Source organism: Pararge aegeria, chromosome Z (assembly GCF_905163445.1).
Source record: "Pararge aegeria chromosome Z, ilParAegt1.1, whole genome shotgun sequence".
Classification (NCBI taxonomy): Eukaryota; Metazoa; Arthropoda; class Insecta; order Lepidoptera; family Nymphalidae; genus Pararge; species Pararge aegeria.
This window is the reverse complement of record NC_053208.1, coordinates 12,760,877-12,787,160: the sequence shown is the minus strand read 5'-3', so window position 1 is coordinate 12,787,160 and position 26,284 is coordinate 12,760,877. Positions and strand designations below refer to the sequence as shown.

Below are 26,284 nucleotides of genomic sequence, written 5' to 3'. Positions count from 1 at the left end.
GTTGAGCTATGACGTTCGAGCAATTGATACCCAAGCTTTTCTATCATACATGTAATGCTTAATATTACAATAGGATTTTTCTATAAGGTTACGTTTTGTATAAACTTTGAATTTCATCTGGTAATTGGTTATAACATGATATACAATTACCCTTAAATGAATTACTAATGCAGCCTAGTAAACTACAAGTTTATTTCTACTTCTAATATTAATATAAGAAATAAATTTAATTTTAAACATCAGTGATGTGTCATCCGCAAACAATACCATCCCGTGATTCATGTAAATGAGGAACAGAAAAGGTCCTAATATTGACCCCTGAGGGACACCTATTTAAAGTTGTTGTACGTACTATTATAACTTTTAAGGAAGGTGATGACAAATAAAATGTAGCTGCAATGTGGGTTTCCCCTAGACAAAATATTTCTAGATTTCGATCTTTTTCTTAAATTTAATTTTTACCACTAACTACAACTTAGACTTAAACCCTTGACTGCAATCTCACCTATGGTAAGTGATGATAGAGTCTAAGATAGTATCGACTAACTCCGCGGTGACCTATGGCAGCTATAATGAATTATTCTAATCTGTCCTGCTGTTGTGCGAAGGACGTAAGGGCATTTGACACAGGGGATGAAAATTGTTTGGAGGTCATGTTATTTGTTTACTTAGGTTATTTAAGTTAAAAAGTCCTCTTCTTCTTCTTGCAGTCCATTCTCCTATCTGGTCTTTGGACGTAGCTACACGGAAAAACGATTAGGTACTTTTCCCGAACCATTGGCGTACATTTTTCTTCGACTTTCAGGTGGTCTTTTGCCGGCTATTTTCCCCTGAATAATGAGCTGAAGGAGGTTATATTAATTATTGTTTCCATAATATGACCAAAATACTCTAACTTCCGTTGTTTAATACTTTTAAGTATTTCCAGATCCTTGCCTCTGTAAAACTGTGGTGTTCCTTACATGATGAGCCGATAAAATTCTCACTAATTTCTTGTATAGGGATTCCGTTAGAGTCCAGGTTTCTACCGAATGAAACATAAATGCATACGTCAACACCCTTTATTATAGAAAATAAATATGATTTATTAGTAAACTAAAACGAAACAAGTATTAACTCAAAAAAAATATTTAAGGCAAGATTTATGTGATGGATAAATTAAATCTAAGCAGAGGTCAGTTTTTGAGACGTGCGTTTTATATGGCAGCTACAATTACGATTTAACCAAATATTAAAATTGTACTCGAGGTTTTATTGAAATATAATTTATGCTCGAAATCCAAAGTATCTAAACTCCGCATAAAATATATTTTCAATTCATACGAAAATAAACATATTATGTAAAAAAAAATATATTCGATTAATTAACAATTTATACTCTGACACTCTGATATTTTATTCATAAAATATTTTTTACTTTTAATATAATTTTACTAAATCTTTCCTAAGTACTTTGATATTCCAATAAATAAAATTTAAAATATAGATAGTTATTGTAATTTTGAAACCTTTGAGTGATTCACTTATTATAATAGTTTATTTACCTCTTTACATTTTTTTATGACTATATATTTTGTATTTTTTTATTAAGTGGTGCCTTGTTTATAGTTTAACTCTACGGCAGTTTCTATTGCTAACGATTTACAATGAATGAAAAAAATAATTGTATGGTTAAAAATGGGAAAAAACAATGAATAAATCACACTTTTAATTCTTAAAAAACCATCCGAAGTTTCAGCAAACAATGTGGTTGTTTATGGTTGATAATGTCTACCGAGGAATTGTTGAGGGTCGTGATGTTTTCTGGTTGCCTGGTACACGTCACGTTCTTTATCCGGATATTTCGTTGGTAAATGTGGAGAATGGAGGTTTACTTTTGCAGCGTATCTGGATGAAGAAAATTTTTATAAATACCATTTTGTTTTATATACAATGGCGAAGGTACACAAGATATCATATCTACCTTTGTTTACTCCAATACAAGTTAGCACTCGACTGCAATCTCACCCGGTGTTAAGTGATGACGCAGTCTCAGATGTTAGCGGGTTAAACCGGTAGTTTGGCAGTTATATTAAACCCTTATCCGTAATAAAAAAAAAAGCAAGCAAGTCGGTAGAAGCGTCCCACCAGACCAGACCTAAGAAATTTCTGAAATTATAAATTAGCGAATTGGCCCTACCGGGAATCAAACCTGGGACTACTGCTGCGCCAGGAAGGTCGTCAAGTTAAAGCTGATATACAGCATGTAAATGAAAACCGAAAAAATACTTTACAGGCTTTAGAGTTACATTATGCACTGACTCTGACACTTATCTGTGAAACCGAAAACGTAAAAGTTTTTGAGTAAAGCACTAGTTTTACTGAAAGAACTGCAATGTATGCAAAATTAGGAGCATGTGACTCCTGTCACTTTATTAGGCACGCGTCGCGTAGCATAGGTTCTGTGCACGCGTTGGTCTTTGATCTTTAATAGGGTTGCCATAAATAAAAACTTAGAATGTTTTTAATTTCTTTGTATGGTTCTTTTGATTTAATATTTTACAGGGTGATTCCTCATAAAATATACTTATGCATCCTTCAATATTATTTCGTAATTCTGTTCCACGTTGTTTATTAACAAAGTTGAAACGTTAAAAACAAGTTATAATTACCGTATTCCAGCGACGTCAATTTCGTAATGGCCACTGAGAACATAGTCGTTGGTAACTTGCTGTGGTACACCGTCCTTATCTAAGTTTTGCACGAAGCCAAGACAAACCTGTTAACAAAACATCGCGTTAAAAAAATAAGGCAGAAACAGTGAATGCTAGTGGGAAATGCAAGTTGTAGGTAGTGCGTCGCTAACATATAAACACATTACCGGCCCATACAGGGCACGGACCTCCTCCCACAGTAAGATGGGTTTGGGTCATAGTTCACCACACTAGTTTAGTGCGGATTGGTGAACTTGACACGCCTTTTGGCGTCATTATGGAGAACTCTCAGGCATGCAGGTTTGCTCACGAAGTTTTACTTCACAGTTGAAGCCAATGATATTTTTAATTACTTAAAACGGGGCGAGTTATTTATCTAATAAAATTCAAAATGATATTTATTAATTCCGTAGCTGGTGTAATTAAGTCTCGCGTCGATTTTGAAATTAATTTGACATCATTTGTTTCGGTAAAATATCGATGAAACTCCCGATGTTAGCAACAGAGAACAGTTATGTGCAATTCTTAGGTATTACTCAGATAACGACATTCATGATCGTTTCCTGGGTTTCATTAATGCGTCTGAAAGTCGACGTCGGACACACTTTAATATATTTTTTTAGGGCTTGCCCATCTTCAAAACCGTGTTAACGCCACTGTTAGCCTGTATTGTCAGCATTTAATATTTTTTTATATATAATTTAAGTATTTGTTTTTTTTGTAATTATGAAATTCTAAAATGTATCTTTTTGTTCGCGGCATTAGATCCGGCTAGTTTATGGCACAGCTTGATGGATCTTACAGCTCATACTCTCATGTCTCTCTTCTTAATCGTTTTTTCGCATTATAACTGACATTTTAGTTGTGTCAGTGGGTCTACAATATTACATTAACATGTTTTTTTCATGTTTTGTTAAGTTTTAAAAGAGTTATTGTAACCTGTTGATTGTCCATTAAATAAATAAACCCCTATATCAAAAGTTCCCAAACTTTTTAAGCCTGCGGCACTTTAACAACTTTAGAAATTTGTCACGGGCCACGGCGCTCTCGCTTTAACCTAGCTTGTTGAAATAGATAGGTTTCTACTGGTTAGTTAGGCATCAATATGATGGTTGAGCGTGATGATCTTCGCAAAAATGTTCAAAGCGTAAGCCAATAAAAAAAATCACGGCGGTCGAATTGAATTATTATTGTAAGTTTTTTTTAATTTAGACGGAGCGCCTCGAAACTTTCTTCGGTGCGCAAGGGCACTGTGGCGCTTACGTTGGCCCTGCTATAAAGATGATTTTTGGCTACTTTATTATATCGAGTTTGGCTTTACTATAGTTTTATGACCCAGGTTGTCAAACAATAACATACCCGTAAGTGGTATATAGGGTAATACATATTAATCATATTATATTATTTTACTGGGTAAAATTACCTGTTTCTTGAACGTAAATCCGTAGCTCGTAGTAGTGGTTCTGCCGCAGTAGTTCCCGTCCCTGTATATGGGCTCTCCGCCCCAGGACCACAGATCTAGCTCGTGGTCATGATCCGTCAGCAGAAGCTGGACGTATTGCCTCCGGATGCCTTCCTCGCGTTGTCGGAGCAGAGCGTCACGCCCGATGAACTCGATGTCTTTCTGTTGTTTGTTAAACTTTACTTGGGGCACGGATAAACCTCTAAGAGAAATGTACAGCTACATACAGTCCCAGCAACTGCCTCGTTGGTCTAGTGGTTAGAATGTTTAAATACGGACCACGAGGTCATGGGTTCGAATCCCGCTTCGGGCCAAAAATTGCAATGTACAGTTGCGTAGTGTAGTATACACTCTACTGTACTAAGCGGGCAGATAATATATATAATACTAAAGAGTCGACTTTGTACAACTTATAAAACGCCTACTATTAAGTTTTTAAAACTTGTTTTAAAGATTTTTTCTTTAATTTGTATCACCTGCCTGCTTAATGTTACCCTGTGTGCTCGCCAATTACCATCAATTGCATCATTGCATTAGCGGTTAGCATGTTAAACTGCGGATCACGAGGGCCCGGGTTCGAATCCTGGGTCGGGCAAAAAATTGCTAGATAGTTGTGTTTTATAAGAATGCAGGTAGGAAGTCTGCGGTGTCAACCCCGTTCCTCGGAGAGCACGGTAAGCCGTTTTTCACGGTTATTACTACTAACTTGTGGCAATAGTCGTTAAGCGCATCACCCCGCATTGGAGCAGCGCGGTGGGTCTAAGCTTTGGAGGCCTACTACTTTATCGTTGTGCCAAGAGTGGTACTTTACTAGACTGCAGATAATGAATTACATCACCATCAACCAGCGCGCCATCAAAAAACGGCAATAATAATCTGTGATGGAAAACCACAAATGAGAACTGAGTCACTCACGTCGAACTTGACACGCCAAGTGCGTCCGCATTCGAGCGGCGTTGTCATGGTGTCGAGATCTTGGCCCCAGAAAGCGAAAAACTTCTCAACCCTCAAAGAACGCGTAGCGTAATGCCCCACGTGGTTTATGCCGTATTTCTCCCCAACGGTCATCAAACGGTTATAAACGTGGAGAGCAAACTGAAACAAAGCAATATATACTACTAGTTGTTGCCCGCGACTTCGTCTGCGTTTGATTTTATTTTTGATGTGACATTAGATTTAGTTGTAGTTCTAAAAAAATTTAAAGTACTCAGTATCGCTAAGCCTTGAATGAGGGGTTTGCTGCTGTCCGCTGAGGAGTTCTGTCCTCTATCTCCAACCACAGTTTGGACAAAACTTAACACATATTATAACCTTTATAGTAGAAAAATAATTATTTAAATCGGGTATAATTTGTCGGTATAGTCGTAAAACACTTTCATCCCCCATCCCAAAGGAACCAAGCTTAATGTCGGGATAATAAGTTTCCTATATTACTTCTAACACTTCCAAGAATATGTGTACAAAGTTTCATGAGGATCGGTTAAGTAGTTTTTGCGTGAAAGCGTAACAAACAAACTTACATTCACATTTATAATATTATAGTTAGTAGGGATATTTAGTTAAATTATAGAAGTATATGAAATCCACGGTAATAGCCCAGTGGTTAGGACTTTGACTTCACTTTCGGGGGGCCGAGTTCGAATACCTATGTGATCATATGCGTTTTAGGTTATATAAATATTACTTGCTTGCGGTGAAGGGAAACATCGCCAGGAAACCTGCATGCCTGAGAGTTCTCCATAATCTCTCAAAAGTTTCTAAAAGGCGGACTACGGCCATAACTCTTTACATTGTGAGTTGAGACCCGTGCCCTGTGGGCCGGTAACGGCTTTATATTATGACGACGATGGAAAGATATCCAGTGTCTCCCCAGACATGTCGTAGCAATAATGATTCGTTGTTATGTTACAGAAACAAAATACTAGAAATAAATTGCACTAACCTCATTAGGGATATACAACACGTATCCCAATTCGCCTGTGTGCGTGAGATTCATAGCACGAATCCCGTTAGCCAAGCCCACGTCCAACTCCATGAAAGTAAAGAAGGGAAAGTTTGACGGAGAGAGATCGGTGTCGGTCAGTTCCGACAAAAGGCTTCTAGTGAACGGTCCCAGGATGCATATTGCGGTGTACATGGATGTGACGTCAGAAAGCGTTACAGATCCGTTCCGCGGCAGGTGGCGCTTTAACCAAACTTTGCATCGAGTCTGCTGTATTGTAGGCGCTATCATCATGTAACTGAAATATATTCAACTGTTTAATTATTTAAAACGCGAGAAAGAATGCGTTTTTATTTAATTAATAAAAGTTAGCTTTATTGGCACAATTCCACAGGGCCATGACCTTTGCAGTAGTTAAGTTTTACTGTAGCATTATCAATTAGAAAAATTAATAAATAATCAATCTTATCTGAACTCTTCATACATCCAAGTACATCCCCAAAAACTTTATTTAATGGCGCGGAATAAGCGAATTATACCATGTGTTACCAAATTAGAAAAAAATTGAAGAACGCATAAGTAGATTTCATAAGGAATCACCCTGTAAAAATATTTATTTTCCCATACAAATGAATTCAAAAAATTCTAAGTGTTTACTTATTGACAACCCTATTGATTATACAAAACCGACACGCGCATAGTACCTACGCTACGCGACGCGTACCTTACAAAGTGATAGAAGCCACATGATTTTAATTTTGCATGTGATATTAGGGCTTTATCTGATTTCTTTCAGTTATACTATGGCAGTGGTTTACTCAAAAACTTTTATATTATATTAGGTTATACTTATTATTAGGTTATCAGTGTCACAGATAATTCTCAGAGACAGTACATAATGTACCTCTAATGCCTGTGTAGTATTATTTCGGTTTTCATTTACACGTGGTACAAACAACAATAGTAGATACCATTACAATTACGTATGTATGTAGGTACGTGAAGTAAACACAAGATATTGCAATTGTATGAAATTGCCGGAAGCATTTAGCTCAGTAGCAGATACCCGTTAGGTGCCCTAGCATCCGGGCCAGTGATTTAACTTCGTTAAAGAAGATTACTCGTACAAATCTGTATATGCGTACTGCGTAGATAGGCAGATAAGCCGATCGTAGAATCAACTGATCCAAAAAGATTTTATTGGTTGATACTTGATGAAAAATAAATCTCGTAATTCGATATGCATTTGCAGTGAGTATTTTACAATCAGTGAGTATTTACAGAAGATTAATTTATTTCATTACATATTGTACACATAGCAACTACAAAATACAAAATTGTAAAAACTTCACAAATTATTTAGATGTATAATATTTATAGGTTATAGTTATTAGGTAGGTACATTTACATCGCAAAATACCAATGTGTAATTGTAAAACAATAAAATTGTTCATTGACTACTGAACTAGTATAAACTGTGTTTCAGTAGTCAGCAAATATTAGATTAATTTGAGACCGTACCCCAAGCGGCGTATTATTTGTTTTTAGGGTTCTGTCGTCAACATGGAAGCTTCACCACCACCCTACCCTCCGCGGAACCTCTCGTTCATGGGTTTATTTGCAAAATATTAAGCTTCTAAGTGTTTGTTTTTATTCTACTAAGCTGTTCAATTTAAAAACGCAAAATATGTTTTTCTACGTTACGCTTAGACGGCAGTAATGGCTAGATATATGTGACGGGCAACTTCGGAACCCTAAATTGCGCGTAGCCAGATCCGCAATCAACCGGTTTTTTATTATAGGTAGGTACATATTGGCGGAGCAATCGATATACATATTACAATAATATATCGACTGCACCGCCGTTTCTTCCGATCAATCATGCATAGTTGAAGCAATTAACCTTTGTTGTAATCATTGAGATATTAATAGAGGAGACACCACTCATCACCAACGTGTTACGTTCGATTGCACCCTAATTACTAAATTGCATAAACAAGTACCTAGGCACCGAAACGCGCGCGAAAACTTGTGATTAATCAATTTTTACTTCTTCTAATACAAACTTTTTAGGAGACATAAAGTCTCCTAAAAGTTTGTATTAAACGTAGGCTCATAGGAAAGTCTTATTATAGTAAAAATGATTAAATTAACGAATAATAAGCTTGGATGCGAACTCTAACCAGCTTGATTTTTATAATTTTAAAAGACATGGTGAGATGGTGATAAAAATATAGAACCGGGCCAAGATTGTCGCTGGCTTCTTCGTAGACCAGAGCACGTTTGGAACCTTAAGTTTTTAGTTCATGAAAGCAGTTATAATTTTGCTACCGTGTATCCATTTTTAACCTAATGTACGCATCGATAGGGGTATCTATTTACTTGAAGAACGATATTTTGACTTTGACTTTGAAACACAATAAAAATTAATAATAAATGTCTTTATTGACTTTGACGGCCGATTTTGTAGTAGGCCGATTATAGGCATACTTTGGGTCGATAATTATGATGACGCAAATTGGCTCCTTGCAACTCGTTTGATGACATCTGCCATTTCCATTGCAGGGTCGCTATTTCAGTAACTAAGGTGTATATCCGAGCTATTATTTTTTTTCACAGTCATTACTTTACAGTATCACGAACCAGGCAGTTTTTTTTAATTTTTAAAACAAGGTTAGCCCTGTCTACAATCTCACCTGGTGGTAAGTTATGATGCAGTTCAAGATGGTAGCGGGCTAAACTGTAAGGAAGTATATCTATGCATGGTAACCGAATGTAACTCATGCCTCTAATTGGTCTATGCGTAATCTTACCAGAACCCATAAAGTTAAGCGGCACATCTTTATCGGTAGGTTTAACTAGCCAAGGTCAAAGCTTCCCAGACCAGACCAGAGAAAGCTCAGATATTCCCCTGCCTGGACCCGAACCCTGGACTTCGTACTTAAATGCACAGCGCTCAGCGTTGCGCCAGGGAGGTCGCTTTGCAAAATAATCGGGAAGGTAGTACTTTGGATCTTGTCCTAATCCAAAAATTTGCCTGGTAGAGATCGCTACAAAGCGATATTGTATTTGTATTATATTCCTTTTGTATTCTACTTCTGTCTTTGTATTTTTATTGTACATTTATTTACCTTACTTCATAGTGGTGTACAAATAAAGAGTTAAATAAATAAAATAAAAGTCAATACTTCTTCCGACGAGCTCTGTTAAAAAAAAATTACTATTACCACTAAAATAAAAAATAATGGTGGCAATACTGTTGAAAACACTTACTGATTTTCCGCTATCCTGGCAATACTGCAGTCATTCTCGTAGCCGCCGCGCTCATTCTGCATGCCAGTGTGAATTATACTGCCAACAGGGACGTCGACGTTATTCGAGCAAATGTACTGTAGGAGATCTACCACCTCGTTTCCTTGAGACTGTTGGAACACGTGTGAAAAGATGAAATCCTATTTTTCAAATTCGAAATTAATTTATTTCAAGTAGGCTACCACAATGGACAATAGGCACTTTTGAAACGTCAAGTCAGTCTGTTTGTAGTGAATCTACCAACGGTCTGGAAGGCAGACTCTACCGAGAAGAGGCCGGGAAGAAACTCAGCAGTTGCTCTATTACTAACCAACTTCAAAAAAGAGGAAGCTATCAATTCGGATAGATTTCATCCTCATCATCACATCAACCCAATACCGGCCAGGGTTCAGACCGTAGTCCACCGTGCTGGCCCAGTGTGGATTGTTGAGAACTCTCCGGCATTACGGTTTCCTCACGATGTTTATTTTTCACCGTTAAAACAAGAGATATTTTAATTGCTTAAAATGCATATAACCTAAAAAAGTTAGAGTTGCGTGCTGGGATTCGAACTCGGCCCCCCGGCGGCGAAGTAAAGCCGAAGTTCTAACCACTAGGCTAACACCGCTTTAATAATAGGGTTATATAATGATGATCACAACGATTGTCTCTTTGCGAGTTATTTGATGACGTCTATCTTCTCAGTGGGCGATTCTAGCAAAGCTGTGATATCCGGTGCGGGACGCCATTTCAGCACCCTGAGAGTCCATCGGTTCGCCGCGCTATTATAAAAATTATTGTGTATCGACAGATGTGCACTTCATACAAACACAAAAGCACTGCTTACCCAAATAATTTAATATCAAATAGGAGGAGGAATTTTTCATTTTACACCATAAATACCAATAAAACGTCGCGGTTAAATTACCTGAATATCAATTTTAGTAAAAGAAGAGTAATCAGCAAGACCGACTGCTTCTCTGCACGCCCAATATTCCCGTTGCACAGTTTCGAACCAACGCGGCTTTCCAAAGGTTTTTGTATGCGCTATTTTGAATGGCTGCGGTGTTTCCGGTGTAACTGTATTTTTGTCTGCAAATAGAAGTATGTAATAGATAGCGAGCAACAAGATTTAAAAAGCCTACTTCAATTATTTAAATCTGGAATCGTTTTATAACCATTATTATCCAATGAACGTATTTTAAACACATAACTTAGAGACACTTTATTATTTATATTTTCGGAAGTAGAATGCTTGTAGAAATAACACGAAAATACAAACAAAATGTAAATAAACAACATCTTGGATTAACAGTAATAATTATAAAAATAATATTTACTAAATATCATACTAGGTAGGTGTTGAAGACGCAAAAATATTCATATAATTTTAATAAACCACAGCTATTTCACTTTATTAGTAAGGTTCAAAAAGGTGCACGCGCATGACCCGTGCAAGCTACGTGTCTGAGATTGTTATGGATGGCTTCAAATGTTACGAAGATGTATCTACGCGAACCGCACATTATATGCGCGTGCGCAAGTGTGAACCCGCCTTGATATAACTCTCATTTATCTTACCCACAGCCTCAAACCAAGTCGGACGCTCGTAACCCATAACCTGTCCGAATACAGCTCCTTTATCTCGCAAAGTAGGGTAGATCGGTGATAAACGGAGATTGCGACCGGTTTCAAACTCATAGAAAGGATATGGTAGACCGTAGTGAACACCTGCCCGAGAAAAAAAATATAAATATTTTATACGCAGTGACAGCCATAAATAACATCAGCTATGTTTACATTTTAGGGCAAGTAGGGTCACGCGTTACTATGGAAAAAGCAAATAGATAAGATAAACACAGTAATTCCGCACACAAATGCACACACATATGCACACACATACAAGTGTTAATACGATTCCAAGTTGTCACAAAAATTATTAAGGGTTGTTAATTTGTTTCTATTTTTTTTTATTGAAATTATAATAATTTCTTTAAGCGCCGATTTTTCAATAACGAGATAATCTTTTTCCGAGGAATAGGTGAGACTTTTGACAGTTTCTATATTATCACATATCTATCTTTTATTCCTCAGACGAGAGCTCTGAATCATTAGTGCGTTATGTTGCGGTGCGTCTGCGTACTAAAAAAAATTATTATTTAATTAACCTACCAGGTACTTCCTTCATGCGGTCCCTTAGAAATCGTTTGTTGTTGTGCAAGCCCAGGAACCGGTTAATATCGAGTTCATACATGTCATACTTTGTGTAGCCGTCGACAATTTCGTCGACAGTGGCTTCCGCTACACCACCAGCAGCTGATATTCCGACCGTCTTCATGCCACACGCGACGTGGTAGTTGAACATCTATACCGTAATGTAACATTTAAAAAGGTACATAAAAATTATCTGACCCGGTGACCAAAATTATACACAGTTGACAACAAGTTATGAAAATGTCAATTGGCTGCTATTCGGTGACGTATCGCAGATGATAATAATTATCTAAAGTCGATACCAGTGATTCACAAAATGGTGGATGGGATGGTTGGCGGGGTATAGTCAAAAAACCATGTACTGATACTGGTTGAAAAAATTAACATTGCGTTTGTGCAACAACGCAAGTTGCGCTCAATACAAATATGCCAATTTGTATTGAGCACAACTTGCGTTGGAGTTTTCGGTTTCGGGAATATGAAACCGAAACCGGTAATACTTTAAAGTGCTCTATGAGAAAAAAATTAAGTTTGGGAACCTCTGGTCTAGACTCTAGTTATAGGGTCGTGAATCCGTAAGGAGGGGCCTGATTAAATTTGTGAGACTATAAATATTTTAATCCGCTTTCCAAATGAGGCGGAGCGTTCCAAGTAAATGAACTTAATTTGTAAAACCACTTGTTATGCAGAAAGAAAATGTATTTCGTTTTTTTTACAAAGATTATCGCCATTCTTAATTTGAAAGTGATAGCATTAATGTGACATCTTTAAATGACGTTGTGAAGGACAGATTTAGTCGCTCCATAGGTTTTGCGAAGCTCCCTTTTTGGACCGATTAAAAAAAAAACAGGCTGAGAATATAGAATATCTGTTAAAATCTGTTTTATAGTAAAGTCACCATACGTAACTAACGATATATGGAATAAAATGAATATTAATAAGTACATGATTTCACTCCTCGGTAAATTTCCTCTTGACTGTAGAATAGTGTTGCCTCAAAACGTTCGATGTAACGAATTTAGCCGTGCTTAAATGTACATGATTTATTGCTTCATCCGCTGCATCAAACGTCCCGAAGGAACATTTCCTACTTTCTTCTTTATTCTTGATTCTTCTTCTTAGCCACTTCTTCCAACTGAATATGTTCCTTCTATTCCCCTGACATTATTTTTTTAGTGTACGAAGAACTTCTAATACTACAGTGTCAGTCAGTCAATATTAGTTTTAGAAGAATATGGGAGAAAAATAGAATAAAGAGCGCATAAGAAGCAAATCGTTGATTTTAAAAACAAAAAATTATCGACCTTTTTGGTTGAATTCTTATGACCATCGGTAGAGTAAAGTTAGTTCTATTTTGATCTGGTTTCTTTACTAGGAACATGAAAATCATTTTCATCTTCAGAATATCAGTTATATATTCTCTTCTTCTTTTTATATTTGTATCAACCATCCAGTCCTTTAATTAACCGCTCCATACCACGCCCAAAGCAAGCAATGAAACTCCTTAAAGCGTGGTATGGAGTAGTCAACATAAAGGAAATGTGCTAGGGAACTGCAAAGGAAAAATAGTAATGGTCGTACACATGAGCTACCCTGATGACCTTCGCAGGTTTTTCCTCCGAGTCTTGCGACGACCGGCCGTCTTCGATTGCTGTTCTCATCTCAAGGGAAAACCGTCCCAACCCGTTAAGATCGGACCGGACTGGAGTAGACCGTATCCGTATACGAAATGGAACTTATGAAAATAAACCTATGAATGCACTTTTCTAATAAAAATAAATAAAAACGACCGTTACAGAAAATTATGCAAAATTTAACTCACCTCAGGTGCTTCACCGACAATCCATTTGCAGTCGGGTGAAAATGCTTCAAGGCCATTGCATAATTTGTGCAGAATCGCCTGGTTCAGACTCGGTACACGTTTAAGTAGTTCTTGTAACAAAACGTGGAAGTGATCCCAATCTTCTGGTACACAACGTTGCGCTGCATTTATGACTACGAAAGAAGGAAAACATTGATGATAAAATTTACTTTTTTATCTTTCTACACTGGCAGCATGCCAGTGAAGTAATGCCTTAATGTCTTATCTTTAGTATTATCATCATAATTTGTAGTATTTTAAAGAGATTTTATGCCACGGTATTGTGTCGCTTGTTTGCAGCGATTAATAGCGTCCAAACCTGGTGGGAGGTCTACTAATGATGCGCTATGCAAAGTATCAAAATGAGATCAGTTTACTACATTGTGCACCGCGGTGGGAAAACAATTTGATGATGCTATTTGATGTCATTAAATGGTTTTCATTACAAATTGCAACATATATGTTGAACACAAGTTGCATTTAAGAATGTGCCTAACTCCCAATGAATTATGTCATTTGGCGGTTATTTCAATTTGTTATTTGATACAAAATGTGAATATTCTAGCGTTTTCTATCAATGTACAAATTTCTTTTACCAAAGTGTAAAGCCTAAATTACACTAAATAAATAAACTTTGGTTTACCCTAGCTTATCATCATCATCATATCAACCCATTAACGGCCCACTACGAGCACAGAAGGGGTTAAGGCCGTAGTCCACCCCTGGCCTAGTTTAGGTTGGTGGACTCTCCACGTCTTTGAAACATTAAAGAGAACTCTCAGGCATGCAGGTTCCCTCACCGTCGAAGCAAGTGATATTTAAATGTCTTAGAACGCACATAACTTAGAAAAGTTAGAGGCGCGTGCTGGGATTCGAACTCTCCCCCGGAAAGTGAAGTCGTCCTACCCACGTGCTATCACCGCTCTAAACACCTATATTTAATAGTTACTTCCGGAGAAAATGGAGGAATGGTAGAAGAATTATTAAAATAGTTTGAGTACAGTTTCGTCGTTTATGGAATGGGAGGAAACAAATCTTTTCTCTCTATAGCATTAGATAATTAAAATACAAAAAATAGTAAAATACTGAAAATCTATATGTTCTTGAAATAATTGCTTTAAATAAATAAGTTTACTTACTATCTTCTTCATTGACAGGTTTCGCAACGGGCTCAAAGCCTCCAGCTAATATACAACCATTCCTTTCACGCAAGTAAATGTAACCATCTGGATCCCGTACAACTGAAACAATGACTAAACTCGCAAACCGTTTCGCTAAGGTTTTTATTTTCCATGCGCCTGCAGATCGTTTTCGCATGCGTAAGCTTGTAATATAATATGGTTCCTACGTCCATTGGTACATTGGACGTGGGAAAAATATTATTATATTACACTTAGGTGTATACAAGGTCACTTGGAAAGGCACATAACTTAGGTATAAAATGTGTCACTAGCGATTTAGAAAAATTATCACATTTTAAGGTATCGAAAACTAAGAACAATATTGACTGCGTGAACACGTGACACACGTGAACAGTATAGTGCAATTCATACACTAACAAAAGCACGGTCTACCCTAAAACAAAGTATAGGTGCGTCTAAGAGGAGGATTAGTCTATTTTATGGCATCTTCCAGCTTTATGCCTAGACCCTTTGCAACTGTGTGTGTAAATATTACTTACAAAAATCTTTTTTCGGCCGCCATGGCATTACGTCCAAATGATTTTAAATGTAAACACAGGTTTTATTGTTGTATATAGCGCATATGTAAAGTTATTTCTCAAGTACTGAGCCCAAAGTTTTGACCCATTGAACAAAAAGTTGTGGAACAAGTTTTCCAATCATTTTGTCCACTTTCCAAAACCGCCTTCTAACTAATAATTTAGGCCTGTTGAAAAGTGAATAACTTAAAAAAATAGAAAGATTACACAATAAATTATTTACATCATCTTCAACCATTACCGGCCCACTGCAGGGCACGGGTGAGGAATTTGAGCTGTAGTTCAATACGCGGCCCAGAACGAATATGTAGGTTGGTTGGTACACGCCTCTTAGATGTAAAGCTAAGACAAGTAGGTTTCCTTATGATGTTTGCCTTCACCGTTGAAGGATAGTGATATTTAATTGCTTAAAACGCACATAACTCCAAAAGTCCTTGACTTGAAGAGAATCCTTGTCCGCTAGGCTTCATTACACTCATATCATACAATGTTAAATTCCTATTTATTCACATTTAGAAGGTATACCTTACCTGGAGTCATAGGATCTAAGTTATCAATACGTTTTGTATGAAGATAATAATGTTCACATGGTAGCAATGGTACTTTTATTTGAGGTTTGGAAAGCTGGCCGATCTAAAAAACAAAGAACAGTTCACATAATTCAATTTATTCCAAACGTCTGTCCCTATTGTTAAGATTACTTCAATAAAATAGATTATTTATGCAGATGATGATGACGATCATAATCATTATAATCGTCTACAAGTGCAGAGTTTACAACGATTTTTTTTTTTTTGCACAACAATTTAACCCTTCATTGCAATCTCACAAGCTGGTAGGAGATGATGCAGTCAATCTGTTTCTCGGCGACATCGTACCAGAACGCTTATTCTCGTCTTTCGACGAGAGGCGTCTTTGCCGGTAGTATGGTAACTAGCCACAGCCACCAGGCCAGACCGGAGGAAATTCAGAAATTATCCTAAATTGCCGCTGCTGAATATCGAACCCGCGACCTTCCACTTAAAACCACGGTATAACGAGTCCCCAAGCCACCGAGGACTTTTAACTTGCAAAGACTATACGGTCAACATAAATCAGAAGCAGGAGGTATTCGTTTTATAACTAACTGTCTCCCTTCTTTCTGACAATTATCAAACCAAATCTTAAAACCGAACGTATTAAGATAACTATTTAATAGAGGAAGCAGCCACAACAACGAATATTAATTAACCTTATTTATTGAACATAGAATCAAGAACATGCAGAAACACTCACCGCGCACATCTCAATCTACACCCGCGGAATGAAACTAGCTAAAAACTTTTCCCTTTTTCCCATAAAAGGTAAACGTTTAGAACATAGAGACAAAATAATTACTGTCAACTGCTAAATGACATGAAGTGTCTAAACGCCTGTTCGAGAAAGAATACTAAAGTTGAGTTGTTTATGATGCTTCAATATTAGTTGTGTACAAGGTTTTTGTATGTTCCTAGTTCTGTGTACGTGAACGGATTTTTTATAAAACTTAAATATTCTAGATTGTAAATTTTGTAATATAACTTTATTACAGCTACAACTCTTTGAAACGCTAGTTCTGAGAAGTGATTCTTGTCAGAAGAATGGATTTTACTCGTCACATAATGTAGTTATAGCACCCAGACAAGTCAACACGGTTAATGGGTGCGAAGAACTTTTGCAATGTTATATTAGGTTGGGAAAAAATGATATTTGGATTTTTTAAGAAAATTCAAAACGTTTTTTAATATAGTTTATCTACATTTAACTAGAGTATGTTGGTACCATGTGGTTCGATAACTTCTTGCCATCTTGTAGGTAGGGACATAATCCCATTGCTATAGAAATTTTGGGGCTTCTGATCAAAAAAAACCGCGACCAGTAGTTTTGGCAGTCCTCTCGTGATGTTAACTGACCTTTGCAGAGACCGAAACAGGTGGAAATCTGAAGGTGCAAGGTCAGGACTATACGGCCGATGCATTAACACCTCCCAGCCAAACTCTTATAATTTTTGCTGAATGGCTAAAGATGTGCGCTAGCGTTATCTTCTTTAAAATTTAAACTTTTAATGATACCAAAACCATCCAGATACAAATAGTATAGCCAAAGAGATTTTATTACAAGATCATACATACTTTAACGCGAAAAGACTTTTTTCCCAACCTATTACATATAAGAAAAATAAACAAACGTTTGATTTCTATAGAATAATAGAACATTTTAGGTTTACAAACTCACCTGCCTTGCCCAAAATCCAGCACAATTTACAAAATACTGACACTCAACAGTACCACTAGTAGTGTCCACACCTGACACTTTTCCGTCCTTTGAGTGTACTGCAGTTATAGCACAATCTTCCATCACACCTACTCCTAAAATCACGATCTTTGTCTAAACTTCTGTCTAATTAAAATACAACGTGCAGTTCATATTAACAGGTTAAAAAATAAATTGAACACAAATTATTAAAGCGAAAAAAAGTGAAGTATTATATTTGTTTATATATTTCTACAAGGTTGGCCCTTGATTGTGATGATGTGTGATGATGCAGTCTAAGGTGGAAACGGGCTAACCTACTAGGAAATATGACAGTTTTATTAAATCCTGATAGTTTTCTACACGACACCGGACTAGATCGCTTAATCAGTTGGCGGCATGCCTTTGTCGGTAGGGCTGTGGTTACTAGCCACGACAGAAGCCACCCACCCGACCACACCGAGAGGTCGACGTCGTTTAGAGTTGGAACAGGTGTTAAATAAACCAACAACTAGTGTATTTACACAATGGTTAATATACTAGTTGTTCTTACTGGAATTATCGGAAACAGGATTTTTATTTATTTGTTAACAGATTGATAATGCCAGGTTTCTATAAACCCCTTTATGCTTTATCACCAGAAGTAGATCAGCATATTATGTAAACCTATGCTTCGTCTAATTTAGTGTGATAATTTTGGCAGTGAAAGTTTCGTATTTATCTGGTAAAATACAATACATATAATGTCGTATTTCATTGATGGGTACCGCCCACTTAATACTTGCCACGTATAACGAACAACCGCAACAATCAAAAATCGGTTTAGAAATAAAATAAATCGAACATTCTAATAACACCATACTAAGATATTTTATACATATTAAAGTTAGTAGCAATTATTTATCACGCAATTATTTATTTTAATAAACTGTTATGTATAAAATGTATAACAAATTATTTAGTAATCATTACACATGTATGCTGCACTCATGTAGCATGTTCAATTCATAGATGGGAATAAATTATCCAAAAAAGAAATAAAATATAATATTTTATATATCATAAATTTTAATCTGATCATACAGCAACCATGCGCAACTATCGTTTCCATGTTCTAACGGAAAGAATCATCTATAATAAAATTGGTGCATTACGATTATACAGGGAAATATATATCATCCTAAATTAAGGAAAGCCTAATACATGTTGGGTCAACCCTAGGCTTGGTTTGTAATGGTCTGTTTCCTGCTGGATGGATGGAGCCTAAATTGCTTGCTAACCATCTTATAGAAATCGAATCACTACCAGACAAATATTTATTTGACGGATTTATTTGAAATATTTATTTGAAGACGGCCGATTGGCGCAGTTTGCAGCGACCCTGCTTTCTGAGTCCAAGGCCGTGGGTTCGATTCCCACAACTGGAAAATGTTTGTGTGATGAGCATGAATGTTTTTCAGTGTCTGGGTGTTTATATATATATTTTAAAGTATTTATGTATATTATTCATAAAAATATTCATCAGTCATCTTAGTACCCATAACACAAGCTACGCTTACTTTGGGGCTAGGTGGCGATATGTGTATTGTCGTAGTATATTTATTTATTATTTATTATTAATGTGCAGTTCAGCATCTGTCAGAGTTCTTTCCGAAAGAAAGTTTATTAAATAATATCCAAGACCCCATAGGTCTAAAGGTGCCTATATCATTTGAAGATTTCTCTTGACTTCTAATGGACCCATTATCTGATGTTCTTATACAGGCTATATACTGAGGTATATTTTACTAAAAAACTTCACCAGAACTTTAACTACAAATAGATTTTTTCATACCATTTCAATATTCTCTAAATAAAATTAGGAATTGATCAAGAGTAGTCAATTACGACTGGCAACTGTTTCTGAGCAATTCCTGCTCAAATAATTGCCTTAAATACATACCCATATAAATGTGATAATAAAACATGTTGTAAAAGTATTAATAATTATGCAATTATAGAATTTGCTAATTGCATGCAACTTACCATTTTCCACAGCTTCTCTCATCAAAGACAAACAAAAAAGATGTGTGTCTCCAACTCCATCTCCAGGTATCCACAACCCACCAAGGATATCTTCAACATTGAGCATTGGACAAATCTCTTGGCATTTTTGGGGGCTTACAAGTTCACATTCAATGCCCCAGGAACTATCTAAATTAAGAATTAATATTAATAACAGTAACATGATAGTCTTTTAAAATTCAAGTCACTATTCTATCCATATTTGAATTGCTTGAGCAACAATTTTGAAGCAGTATAATGAGCAATATATAAAGCACATAAAGTAAGAGTTTACACATACACTGATTGACTTTTCATGCGCCTGTACACAGTCATTCTATCTCTTGTTCTTGCCAACAAAAGAGAACCACATTGTTTCCATCCAGTGGGCTTTCCTCGAGACTCCAAATCTTTCAATAGTCTAATAGAGGATTGTGCAATCTTCACTTGCGCAAGAGATGGTTTGAAAGCACCCACTAAGCCTGAAGAACACCAGCGACTACCTGCACCTACCCTTATTTAAAAACAGTATAGACATTGTTTAAAATTTATACTCACAAGATTATAACAAAATCCACACATTTAAAAAGATTTTGGAAAAGTCTTCCAAAAAATGTAACATACACCATATAACTGAGTTGTACTAGGCTGAGTGATGCTTTTAGCTAAAAATTACAAAGAGAGTTATGTTCACTGAGATTATAAAAAAATAACTCATATAATATTTTAAGAAACAAACTACTTAAACTAAGCCCAATATGTATCTAAAACATTGAAAATAATAATTCATAAGGGAAACTTAATAGTAATATTAAACATCTATAAAGAAATCAACTCTGCGCAAAGATAAGACATTTTTTGTTACCTACTCCAACAGTAGACCATAGTAACTGTGTCTGGTATAGGAAATGTTCACAGTCATCCATAGTCACCTCTGAACAACAGTGTTTGATGCTTGTCAGTTTCACAATTAATGCTACATCCTGAAGTTATTTTGTTGCTATACTGCATGAAATTCAATAATGTTGCTTCTACCACTGATTAGTACAATTTAATTTGTAGTTGCTTTAAGCAAACCTATTTTAATTGTAAGGCTGAGAGTGTCAAATGGAAGCTGATCAACACTGGAAGTGTCCACCAGTGGTTCTTTATTTAATTTTAACTGTATGAAAATAATGATACAAAATTGTCTATTCTTGCTCAGTGCTTAAAACAAATAGACCTTAAATACAAAAACACGCTTTTTGTGTAATCAAACTGCTTAATTGCTTAAACTGCTTATATGTATAGTATCAGAAATATTATATTTAAAATAGTAGAGCTTTATGAGATTAACAGAGGGAAATTTAAGTGTGCATATTGAAAAACTTAACATTCAATGAATTGACAACTAATGTCAGTATTAGGGACATAATTAAGGCAAGGAGACAAAAGCCCAAGACAGCAGGATCAAGAGGGCAGTCATAAAGTAGTACATTACTTCAAGAGCACCTATTCTGTATAGTAACTAAAAATCACACATGCTACAATTGCATGTAGATAAATTTATTTTTTTTTAACAAAAACTGTAAAATAAACATCTTGCTTAGTTTACTCATGCAAAATATACTATTTTAAGTTGGAATTCAGAATTTTTTATTTGCTATGCTGCTAGTGATGATTACATTCATTTTGAAATGCACCCATACTCATTGTTAGTAATAATAGATGCTCTTTGTTTGGGTATAAGCAATTTGGTTTCTGTCTAGTATTATTAATTTTGCATTAACAATAATCATAACTAAAACATTTTGAATTTAATAATAATTGCAGTCACAATATTTTACAGTGCTTCTGATAAAATTTTACACCATATTTGGCTGATCAGTGAGTATTGTTTCTTACTTACTTTTAAAATTCAGATTTAAATGAATCTTTTAAACTGATAGACTCCATTTAAATATATTTTATTCATAATTACAAACCAAGCTTTTGATAGAAGATTTCTAGTTGTTTGAATATGTCCTTCTCTGAAGTTGGGAGGAGCAGGAAGTGCATCTATTGATTGCCACTTCAAAAATCAATACAGGGTAACCATGACCACAGAGGTACATGACAATTTCTGTATACTAGCTTAAGTATGTTACATAATGTGGAAGAGGAGTTTCGTAGATCTTCAGTGAATTTCTACTTACTTTTCTTGTTCTATAACTACTGTCTGATCTCCCCAACCACGCCTGGCAAGGTGGTAGGCCACCGCTGCCCCCATAACTCCACCGCCGCATATTACAACCTTAGCTTTAGGAGGTAATGATGATAAGCAACCGCTGAGTTTCTCCTCTAGACCAAGATTATCGATGCTCGACAATGACCGACTACCTAACGCTATACATTTAACTGCACTGTATCCTTGGACGCCATGTCTAACTCTCCTCGCAAACATAGTGGGCTACTGCGCACATACGAAATTGCACTTCAAAGCAATATCAATAAACTGCCTGTAACTAAAATATTTAGTGCAACAGGGATGAGGGAACAACAGTGACGTTTAGTTTGACAGCCATAACCACAGAATACAGAAAGTCAAAAACCCTAATGCTATGGCTAAAGTAGGAATAAACAGAGATAGTGCTAAAGAAAATGCTACATTTTGTTATAAATTCTAATATCCATTGATATATTTTGTTACAATATAATATCTGTCAGTACATTGTAAATGGAGTAAAAAAATAAGCATTTTAGTTCACAGTTGATTTTCCTCCGTTAAACTAGAAAAGAAAATATGGAAAAGGACGCCCAGAAAATTGCTTATTTTTAATAATAAATACTTAGAATTTAATTGTTTAGTTTAAAATGAAAAAAAAACAACAACATACATTTATATAATGTTATTTAAGTATTACCAAAAATTATTCATTGCATATTACGGGCTGGGCTTGCCAATAAAATAAACAAATTAACCAATTTACTTGTATTTTATTTCAATATCCATTCATATCTACAATATAATATTATCCGATTCACGGAAAATAATCTTGATAAAAGGATTTTAAAAGATATTATAAAACCCACTTCATTGTATGAAAGGCAATATATTCATCTTTAAGTACGAAAACTCGTCATCAGATCTTTATAAAACTTAACTATTTAGGAATAGATTTCTTTGAACGATTATGCAAATCAGTCTATATATGGAGAAGATAGGCACTAGCAAAGATAAAATACCTCTGCCTTGTTGCGTTTTCGAATATTTTCCGATGACCTTTAAAGCAGAAGTCTCATATAGATATAGTTTTTTTTTTAACTTTAACTGTAGCATCACTAGCGTTAGTTCCGGAACACGATCAGCTCCAAAATTTTCAAATTATGGTTTAGCTACCTATCTACAATTTTAAATTTTAGATTATGCCTTCGCCGTAACGTATAAAATCTCAACATATTAATATATTTTATAATTGAAAATATTGTTAACAAAGCGTGTTTCTTTTTGTTTTTATGTTTTTTTTTTTAAATGTACCAGTGGTTCTTAAAATTTTTGTGGTAGATTACAGTTAGCTTACAAATTACTTACCTACATTAAATCAAGGGTAGAATAATAAAGGATAAATTAGAATAAGTAGATAAAGAGATGTTTGATCTAAATGATCACAGACCAGTAAATAAATAGATATTTTTGTTAGAAGGGTAGCAACTCAGTAGCTAGGAGATCTAATTATTTGTTAAATCAAAGCTATCAAAGTATAATCATAGCATTTGGTAGAATTTTTAATTACCACTTTTTCTTTTCTTTTGATCATAATTTTTAATTTATCATGTCTATCGTAAAAATAATTCAGCACGACGAAGTGATTTATACAATATTGGATAAACCTCCCCCAGAACCACCTAAAACCCCAAGGTACGTTATTTTCTTAGTACTTCATTTCTAATTGCATACCTAAAGAAAAGTGGTTAGGACTTCAGGCTTCCTTTGGGTAAGATAGAGTTCCACAATCCCTGGGCACCTCTAACTTTTCGGTAATAGGTGCGTTTTAAAAATTAATCAAAAAAAAAACATCGAAAACGTCGACAACAATGAGGAAAACTGCATGCCTGGTAGTTTTACATGACGAGGAAAGTCATGCCTTGTAGTGGGATGATGATGATGATAACATACTTAAACAATAATTAAGCGTTATACTTAAATTAGCGAACGAAACACACTCACTAAATAATTAATTGTGACTAAGTCGTTATCATAGGTAATAACGCATAAGGTTCATAGGTATATTTTTGGGTTAGGTTCGTTGTATATAATAGGTCACAACGAACCTAACCTTAAAATATAATAACAATACCTAGGTTCTTTAACTTTTGAGTAATTCACAGGTACGAATCGCAATTGGAGAAACAACTTAAAGAGATGAAGATACCGCAATTGCGGCGAACTTTTGGATATGCAGAGACTCCAGTGAAAGGACCTGAGCAATTTCTAAAGAAAGGTGATGGAATCGGGCATCCTGTCAAAAAGACTGACCACAAATGCTATGCTACCGGCAATTTACCGCCAGTACCAAAGCGTCCTCCTCCTGGGAAATTTCCTGAAAAGCCTAAAGTTAACTTCAGAGTCCTTAACATAAAAAAGGCTATAAAGACAAAGCCAAAACCTGTAGAGCCAAGGTACCCTACTTAAATGCGATAAACCGTATTTAATCTTTGAAATTGGGTATAATAGAAATCCTTTTTCAGGTTGGTTGATACAAGGGATGGACATATTAAAAAGATACAAGGTTCTGGAGAAGTTCCAGAATTTTGCTTAAGAAAGGACTTTGGACAAATGCCGCGATATTTAGTTAAAAGAAACAGGCGCATACAAAAGGAGCTGGACAAAATAAGATACGCCGAAGAGAACAAGGAGAGCCTGTGTAAGCTTATCAACGAAGAAGAGAGACAGGCACTTCTTAAAGTAAGTAAAGATATTGAATTTGAATTAAACGAATATTTTACTCATCTTGATATTTCTTTTACTAATCTTAATCTGCGTAAACGAAGTACAGTACGTCTAGTATACAGGTCGCAACTCGCAAGTGGTGTTTACGCAAGTTTAGTACGTTTCGAAAACAGGTCGCAAGTGTAATTTATGCAAGTTTAGTACGTCTCCTATGCCGGTCACAAGCGGCGTTAAGACAATTTTAGTAAGTTTCGTATGCAGTTTGCAAGACTTTTTTATGCATTTTTAGTACGAATCGTCTACACGAAGCAAATATCGTTCATGCAAGTTCAGTACAACTCATATACCTACAGGTCGCAAGTGCCTTTTATGCAGGTTGAGTGTAAAAATACAATTGTTCCTATTGAGTAGGTACCTACTTTTATGAAATAGGTAACTAGTGGCTTAGTATACTATTCAGTACTATTCTATATGATCGTGCTTAGCCGCATAAGTAGACATTTAAACCATACCAACCGAGTGCGCGTAGTCATAAAGATGCCGAGTATACCGAATAAATAGTAATAAACGAGTACTAGGTCCATAACAAATAATTATTTAAATTGTTCCAGGACTTGAAATACAATTGGCAGCTATTGCAGAAAGCTTTCCTACAACTTCCAATATTAACAGACACTATTCCAAAAATACATCGCAAGACGAAAATGGAACAAGAGCTAAAGCAATTAGAAAAAGATATTGCCTTAGTAGAATCTAATCCTTACATTTATATATACGAATAGGTACCTTGTTATTTAATTATCTATATATCTATATATCAAAACCCGGATATACGCGAGACACTCAAAGAGAGGACAACGCTAGTATAGATGGCGCGCCACCTCTCACCTTCAATTGTGGGTCTGCTTCCAGTCAGAGGATTGCTGAAAAAACTGAATAAATGGGATCTGTTGACGGCTAGTAGTCGTTGTCATACAGGGCATGCACTAAGCGGGCAGATGATATAAAGTGGAAAATATCATATCTCCGTATCTATTAGTTCTGAAAAGCTTAAGGTTAGGCTTTGTACGAGATATAAATAGCCCTACCCTTTACCTTTTATGACTCGTACTGGAGATTTTTCCCGTTTTAAAACATTTTCCAGCTTAGTGCGTATGCACGCCACTCACGGCTATGCTTTCGCTCAAGTGTTCTCCTCGCCAGGAGAGTGCGTTGCAGGATGCTCTGAGGGTCAGATCACACCTAATGAATATTTACACCATTAATATGGTGGGTGATTGGTAAATCCTTGAACGAGTAACTAACTCCTGAATATACTGAAACGCATCTAAATATTTAAAGCCAAAATTATACTTACATTTCAAACAAAAAATAAAAAACAGTCGCACTTTAAAGTGACTTTTAAAAGTTGTTTATAACCTGTTTTTTGTTCGATAACAATAAAATACAAATTTTTGTGATTATAATATTAATAAAGAAATCACTTGTTTTAATTAGATGATTACGTAACTCGCCATGAACTAGTAAAAGCACTTAAAAATCGTTAATTCCCCGTGGTATCTGTCCGTCTCTAAGCTGTCAACCAAATTGCATTTTTAGTGTAAGATATAAGTAAAATTATCTTAAGTTTTATTACGATTTCACAAAGATCTTCACAGAAAAAAAACTGCATTTTTTTTGTAAAAGAACTTTTGACTGGACTTGCAGTAAGACTATACTTGATACATTTTTAATTCGGCAGCATTTTATTTTTTGGAGATGGAGCATCAAAGATAAGCTTTAAAAAAAAGGTAATAAGTAATATGTCATCTTATGTTTGTATAACATACGGATATACCTAGCTCATTGCGGCGCAGCGATCGATTGAGATACCTTTAA

General features: G+C 35.7%; 2 protein-coding genes across 3 annotated transcripts; one reads left to right on the top strand and one right to left on the bottom strand.

Moving 5' to 3' along the window:
• Positions 1-1,432: 1,432 nt before the first annotated feature.
• Positions 1,433-22,004, bottom strand: LOC120636299 (pyruvate dehydrogenase phosphatase regulatory subunit, mitochondrial). Of its 2 annotated transcripts, XM_039907719.1 has the most exons (16): positions 21,672-22,004; positions 19,799-20,011; positions 19,480-19,643; positions 17,437-17,570; positions 15,714-15,816; positions 14,603-14,704; positions 13,425-13,597; positions 11,561-11,753; positions 10,970-11,119; positions 10,317-10,480; positions 9,371-9,519; positions 6,098-6,395; positions 5,071-5,250; positions 4,117-4,317; positions 2,652-2,758; positions 1,433-1,887 (listed from the first exon to the last, which is right to left on the bottom strand). In XM_039907719.1, exons 1-16 carry the CDS (start codon positions 21,917-21,919, stop codon positions 1,755-1,757), a joined length of 2,712 nt encoding a protein of 903 aa, XP_039763653.1. In that variant the 5' UTR covers positions 21,920-22,004; the 3' UTR covers positions 1,433-1,754. The 2 variants fall into 2 exon arrangements, with proteins under 2 accessions (XP_039763653.1, XP_039763654.1); XM_039907720.1 differs by lacking the exon at positions 21,672-22,004 and having other exon boundaries at positions 1,435-1,887; positions 19,480-19,647; positions 19,799-19,855.
• A 1,155-nt stretch (positions 22,005-23,159) lies between these two features.
• LOC120636277 (enkurin) lies at positions 23,160-25,828 on the top strand. Its single transcript, XM_039907688.1, has 4 exons — positions 23,160-23,374; positions 23,845-24,135; positions 24,205-24,421; positions 25,018-25,828. Exons 1-4 carry the CDS (start codon positions 23,289-23,291, stop codon positions 25,186-25,188), a joined length of 765 nt encoding a protein of 254 aa, XP_039763622.1. The 5' UTR covers positions 23,160-23,288; the 3' UTR covers positions 25,189-25,828.
• The last annotated feature ends 456 nt before the right edge of the window (positions 25,829-26,284 follow it).